At 57.2% G+C, this 6,832-nt stretch overlaps 1 protein-coding gene and 1 long non-coding RNA gene across 2 annotated transcripts; one reads left to right on the top strand and one right to left on the bottom strand.

Moving 5' to 3' along the window:
• Nucleotides 1-792: 792 nt before the first annotated feature.
• Nucleotides 793-3,509, bottom strand: LOC116445717. Its single transcript, XR_004240863.1, has 2 exons — nt 2,305-3,509; nt 793-2,049 (listed from the first exon to the last, which is right to left on the bottom strand). It is a non-coding gene; the product is annotated as an uncharacterized LOC116445717 (long non-coding RNA).
• A 202-nt stretch (nt 3,510-3,711) lies between these two features.
• On the top strand, nt 3,712-6,461 carry SIX1 (SIX homeobox 1). Its single transcript, XM_032112627.1, has 2 exons — nt 3,712-4,556; nt 5,548-6,461. The coding sequence occupies exons 1-2, from the start codon at nt 3,997-3,999 to the stop codon at nt 5,834-5,836; spliced, it is 849 nt and encodes a 282-aa protein (XP_031968518.1). The 5' UTR covers nt 3,712-3,996; the 3' UTR covers nt 5,837-6,461.
• The last annotated feature ends 371 nt before the right edge of the window (nt 6,462-6,832 follow it).

The raw sequence follows: 6,832 nt of genomic DNA, 5'->3' as shown, positions 1-6,832 counted from the left end.
TCTCAGTTCCCTGCGCCAAAACAAATCAGCCCCTCCTGGTCTCGGTTTAAATGTAGCTCACTGGATAATTAACTCCATCTTTCCAGCCCTGCTTTAACTGTTTATTTAGTGTCACCCCGTATTACCATCAATAGCACTTTCCTCTGAACAGGAGGAGCTGGAGGGTTTCACCTCCCAAAAGGAAATTCTTCGTAGCTTAAAAGAATCAGCATTCAGAAGGTACATTAGCAAAGAGCAAAGGGGGGGGGGGGGGTAGGGGAGGGGGATCTGGGGGTCCCATGGCAAAAGCAGGAGGAAATAAGGATGAATGGGGGGGGGACAGGGACAGAAAGACGTATCGGCCCTCGGAGAGAAAAAAACAACGCGTGATCACCTCTAATGCTTTGAAAAATGTCCCGGTAAGTGCGCGAAGAAAGAGCCCTTTGTGCCCTGGGGATCGGCCACATCGGGAAGGCCTTATCCTCATCCTCATCCTTATCCTGCCCCATCATCCCGGCCCGGCCCTCCTCCGACAGCCCCGGCCCGGCCTGACCCCGCTGGGTGCGGGGGGACCCCCTCGCCGGGCACCCCCGGGGCGCGGGGGCCCGGGCAGGGACACGGCCCCCGCCCCGCGGACACCGGCTTTGTTTTTACAGGTGTCGGGAGGGCAATTTACTAACAAGTAATTAAAGGTCGCACCGGTTTGCAGGCGAGCCGGGCCAGAGGCTCCTGCAAGACAAGAGCGGTGCATATGGAGAGGGGTTTGTTCTTCCTCATTAAAAAATAGAATAATAAAGGAGGGGGGAGGGGGGGGGGAAAGAAAATACAAATCCTTTATTGTTGGGGAATAAGCCGGGAAGCTGGCTGTCTCCCTGCGCCTCGCATTCGGCAGGGAAGGCGGCGCGGATCCGGTATCACGTTGCAGATCCTCACTCGAGATAACGAAATGCGATCTATTTTTCAGAACAGCAAGTGGATGGGAAAGGAGCCTCTACAACACAAACCTCATTGACTTAATGGGTCGGTTTTGGATTTCGCCTTCGAAAGGTTCGGCGAACGGCAGCGTTGTGTTTCTGCCCCGCCGGCTCCCAGCCTCCAGTCCCGGCTCTCATCCCGACGAGAAGCGGCTCCCAAAAAACCGCCGCTGGTTTTATTTTGTTGCTCTATTTGTTTCCTTCAGACCCTCACACTTAAAGAAAAAAAAATAAATTTTACTTTTGCTTGGGGAAGAGCTTTATTTCTAAGCTCGGGAGGAGATGGGGGATATATTCGGTTTACTTTTTTTCTGCTTTGTTTTGATTTTCTGGCGAAATCGAGGAAAAACCCGCAGCGCATTGCGTGGGCTCCATCTTCATCCCCGCCCTGCGTTGTATAAATACATCGAATAAATAAGGGAAAAAATGAATTTCCCGCACAAGCAGAGCCCATGGGTGCCCGGGCAATGGGGGCGAGGAGCGGAGGCCCCCTCGTTCTGCCGCCGCCTCTCCGCGGGCGCGGAGGGGCCAGGCCCCGGCTGCGGGGGGCAGCCCCGGGGAGGTCCAGCGGGGCGATGCTGCCGGGGCGATGCTGCCGGGCTGCTCCTGCTCCGCCGGCAAAGGAAGGACCGAGAGGGGCCGGCGGCAGTCCCAACGCCGTTGTGTTGTGCGGTAGCTTTTTTTGCTTATTTTCGTCTGCCCTAGTTTATATTTTATTTTTTGAGCGGCTCGAAACTCTCTTTTTTGTTGTTGCTTTTGTGATTTTTCAAGGGCTAAATGGGATGGGGTGTTCTGGAAATACATTTGCCTCTTTCTGTGGTTTAAAATGAAAGGTTCCAAATTTTTAGGAAAACCAGCCCCGGAGCCTTAACAAACATTGATGTTCAGTGGTCCTTGCCTGTAGCAACTCCCAGGTAGACCCCGGCGGGTCTGTCCCCTCCTTATTGGAATTTTGATGAGACGGAAGAATAAAGTCCCGCTCAAGAATCGCGAGGAAGCCTCGGCTCAGCCCTCGCCCGTGTCTGTCAGCTCTTCCGCCGGCCGCATCGGGATAATTTGCTTATTCCCAGCAAGAGCGGTGTTTGTTTTGGTCGGCCTTTTACAGCAGGAAAAAAAAAAAAAAAAAAGAAAAAGAGAACAACAAAAAAAGGAGAAATGTGAGGGCAAGAGAAGCCCGCTCTCGTTATAGTGCCCAGGGTCTTCCCCCAGTCCCGCGTTGCGTTTCTCTCCTCCTCATCCAGAAGTCACAAACCCTCAGGTCCGTGCTCCTCCCGAGCTGAGCCCCTCATTAGAAAGAAGAAAATAAAATTTTAAATTAATAACAATAGAAATGAGGGATGGAGGAACCCACCCCCAGGCTGGGCAGGGCGCTGCTCCTCCAGGACGTGGCCGCGGGCGAGTCCATGCCTTATAAATCTGCGCACTTGCTCCAGACTTTAGGGTATTAGTTGATTTTAGAGCCGGGTTTAAGGCTTCGTTCCGGTCCCCACACAGCTGCCTTGTCAATAAGGATCTGTTCCAAGTAGACATTCCTTCTGGGAGGACATTGCAGCTCTTTAAGACTTCATCTGCAACATCATAAGTACTAAAATAAAATGGCAAGGGAAAATTACCAGACACATGGTCATGGGATATGGAAGCGCCCTGACTCCAGCGGACATAGTACAGTCGCTGTACAGACTGGGTGGCAGGGGCTTAATTTAAACAGACCCGAGACACGAAGTACGTGGGAAAAACAACAATCCGGATTTAGGAAAATATCGGCCTTTCCAACGTCGTAGCGCGGGCAGAGGCTGCGGGCAGGGAGCGGGCAGCGGGAGCGCCGCCGGCCCCGGCTCCGAGCCCTGCGGCTCCTCCTCAGCCGAGAACGGGCTCCTCTTCCATTGCAGCAGTAAACTCAAATAAATCCGACTTGGTAGGTCAAATAAATCCGACTGTCTTAGTGAGGACAAACAGGTTTTAAAGAGCCCCGCGATGGCTCTTAGCACCCGCGGAACGAACTCATTCCTGAATCCAAAGCGTTCTGGAGTGTGCTTAAAATACGGGCTTCGACTTATCTAATCAAAGATAAATACAGCCATAAAGACACCCCCGGCCCCCCGCGCCCTGCCCTTATCTCACCGCATTGTCCTCACCTCCCTGCTGACAATAGATTATCTTTGCTTAGGGAGCCTAATTGTTTTCTAATTTTTTAAATAATTGCTTTTGAGCGGGGGTGTGCAAATGAGGATTAGGCTAATTAAAGCGCCGCCGGTGGGTGCAGCGCTGCTGCCCGCGGTCTGCACGGGGTTGCCCCGACCCGCCGGGCCCCCCCCGCGGCGAACGGGGCAAGAGCGAGGGGCAGGAAGGGGCGCACGGGCCCCGCGCGTTATTCAGCTCTTCACTAAAGCAGTATTTATTCATCCCCAGCTCTAAGGTAATTAAACACGGGCTGCCTTGGCAGGGGACGGCGAGCGGGCGGGGGGCAGGAGTTTTGGGGCGGAAAAAAGATGGAAGAAAGAAAGACAAGAGCCCGCCGGCAGCGGCTTCCCCGGAGATGCGCCCGGGGGCGCGGGCGGCGGGGCTCCCCCCGCAGCCGCCGGGGCCGCACCCGCGCAGAGGCGGCGGCGGGACGCGCAGCCGCGGCCGGGGCCGTGTCCCCGCCGCCAGGCCCCGCCCGCCCGTGCCGAGGCTCTGCCCGCCGGGCCGGGCTGGGCTGGGCTGGGCTGGGCTGGCCGGGCTGGGCCGGGCCGGGCCGGGGGTGCCCAATCAGCGCGGCGCGGGGGCTCGGGCGCTTTAAGCGCGGCGGCGGCGGAGCGGGGACAAAGTCCCCCCGGCACCGCGACGAGCATCCCCGCTCGCCCGACACACCGCCCCCGGCTGCCGCAGCGCCTCCCCGCTCTGGGGCCGGCACCGGGATCGGGATCAGCACCGGGACCGGGCCCGGCGGGCGCCTACTCCGCGCCCCTCCGCCGCCGCGCTCCCGCGGGGTGCCCGTCGCCTCCTCCTCGTCCTCGTCCTCCTCCTTCTCCTCGTCCTCCTGCGGCCGCCGCCGCGCTCGGCCATGTCGATGCTGCCGTCGTTTGGCTTCACGCAGGAGCAGGTCGCCTGCGTCTGCGAGGTGCTGCAGCAAGGGGGGAACCTGGAGAGGCTGGGCCGGTTCCTCTGGTCGCTGCCGGCCTGCGACCACCTGCACAAGAACGAGAGCGTCCTCAAGGCCAAGGCGGTGGTGGCCTTCCACCGCGGCAACTTCCGCGAGCTCTACAAGATCCTGGAGAGCCACCAGTTCTCCCCCCACAACCACCCCAAGCTGCAGCAGCTCTGGCTGAAGGCGCACTACGTGGAAGCCGAGAAGCTGCGGGGCAGACCCTTGGGCGCCGTCGGCAAATACCGCGTCCGCCGAAAATTCCCTTTGCCCCGCACCATCTGGGATGGCGAGGAAACCAGCTACTGCTTCAAGGAGAAATCCCGGGGCGTGCTGCGGGAATGGTACGCCCACAACCCCTACCCGTCCCCCCGGGAGAAGCGGGAGTTGGCGGAAGCCACCGGTCTCACCACTACCCAGGTCAGCAACTGGTTCAAGAACAGGAGGCAACGGGACCGAGCGGCGGAGGCGAAGGAAAGGTACGTGCCACCCCTCCGTCCCCCGATTTTTTCCTTGCTCCGCCGTGCGGAGGGCGTTTGGGAACCCCGGGAGCTGCTCCGAGAGCGCGGCGAGTTCCCGGAGCCGGATGGGAGCGACGAAAACACACGGTTCCCTCCAAATCCCCCCCCTTTTTTTTTTCTTTTCTTTTTTTTTTTTTTTCGTAAACCGCGTTGTGTTTTCCCCTTCCGTGGAAACCCAAATGGGTTTTTCACCCGAGATCCACTCGACCTCACCTGCCCTGGGGGAACAACGAGCCGCTCACCGTCCTCTTCCAGGCCGCTCCGCCGCCTTTGTTTGCTGCCTGCCTCCCCGAAGAAACCGGGAGCGATGCGGACCCGGAGCCTCCGGGAAGCGGTCGGAATGCCGGGTCGTGTGTTGTCGGGGGTCGGGCAGGGTAGCTCTGAAGCCCGGAGGAGAGAGATGCAGCTCCGGGACGGAGAGGTGGGGGGAACCAGAGGGAGACCGGGATGAGGACGCGCTGGCCGGGCCGGGCCGCCGCCCCGGGCCGAGGCCACCCCGGCAGGCGACGCGGTGGCCTCGGTGCGAGGTGGCCGCTCGGCCCGGCGAGGCAGAGAGCCACGGAGGGCATCTCCTTCAGCAACCTCCACACTGAGCCTCCTAGGCAAAGTCCCCCACCCTGCTCGTCCCGGGCCGCACTTTCATTTTCAATTAAAAAGAAAGAAAAGCCGCCCCTCAAAAAAATCCCTTCCTCCAATTTTCCCTCCTCACCTAAATTACCGGTCTGTTCAGTGTACCTATTTGTAGGAGGTGTAAAAGAAATAGGGACCATCCGTTATGAAATTATAAGGCTTATTTTCCCCCCTTGAGAAGCATCTGCTCCCACGCTGGAACTAAACGCGAAGGGTTTACGGGGGACATTAGCACAATGCCCATCCCCGCCGCCTCATGCCAGCCCTAACATCCCCGTTGTGGGATTATATATATATATTTTTTTTCGCCTTTCCGCAGAGAGAACACGGAAAACAACAACGCGGCCACCAACAAACCGAACCAACTCTCGCCTCTGGATGGGAGCAAACCCCTCATGTCGAGCTCCGAGGAAGAGTTTTCTCCTCCCCAAAGCCCGGATCAGAACTCGGTCCTGCTCTTGCAGGGGAACCTCAACCACGCCAGGAGCTCCGGCTATTCCCTGAGCGGCTTAGCCGCATCCCAGACCCCTCACAGCCTCCAAGGCCACCAGCTCCAGGACTCGCTGCTGGGACCCCTCACGTCCAGCCTGGTGGATCTGGGATCCTAAAGGGCCTCGGCGGGCGGCCGGAGTATCCGGAGAGGAGGTTCTGCTCGGGGACAGAGGCTCTGGGTTGTACATAGAGGACAGCACCCGGTTTTACAGCTCACCCGCTGATTCTTAACGGGACTATCGGCTCTTTTCACACAACCCCACATCGGCTCTTGCTCCAGTTCCCCCCCAGCGCTTCCCACCATCACCACGATTTTTTAATTATTTTTTTTTCCACGTAGCCAAACGCAGAGAGCAGCAATAACCCTCACCAGCCCTTCGAGTTCAAATGAAGTCCCAACGGGAATTGCAAAAAAAAAAAAAAAAAGGAAAAGAAAAAAAAAAGGGGGGGGGAAAGAAAATAAAAACCCCAACCCCAGCTGGATCCGATTCCACCCAAATAAATCCCAGCACCGCGGGCGCGGTGGGGCAGGGTCTGCCGGCGCATCCCTGCTCTTTCCTGGCCCGGTCCTCGAGGAGCTGGGACGGGGACAGAGGGAGAGAACCGCTGTACTGAGCCCTGTGTCAGAGTGGGAGGCGGGAGGGGAAGTTACGTTTACATTTTTCGTATTTAGCCTTACCAAAGAGATTTCGATATAGTTTAAATTTAAAAAAAAAAAAAAAAAGAAAGAAAGAAAAAAGAGTGGGGAAAAAAAAATCAAAAGCTGCAGTATTAGAGTTTTACGTAGTGCCTGTGTCTGACCGCGGCCGTGCGAGGCAGATACTGAGTGGGCTCCCGTGGACTCACGTCCCCCACCTTTCTCCTCTTCGGTGGTGAAATGCATCAATGTGGCTAAAAATTAGGATAATAATAGTAATAATAAAAGTCGACAGCCATTTTCTCCTAAACTGCCCCGCCAGTTTCCCGTTGCCTTCTCCCGTCTGTGCCCGCTCGCCGCCTTCCTCCTCCGGCTTGCAGAGAGCCCGCGGATGACGCTGCCTGTCTCGAGTATTTGTTACCAAAAATCGCATGTGCTTTCGGGTTTATTTTCTATTGTACCTAAACAGTCTAAA

The sequence above is a fragment of the Corvus moneduloides genome, chromosome 6 (assembly GCF_009650955.1).
Source record: "Corvus moneduloides isolate bCorMon1 chromosome 6, bCorMon1.pri, whole genome shotgun sequence".
NCBI lineage: Eukaryota > Metazoa > Chordata > Aves > Passeriformes > Corvidae > Corvus > Corvus moneduloides.
Note: the sequence above shows the minus strand (reverse complement) of the source record. Positions and strands in the feature narration are given on the sequence as shown.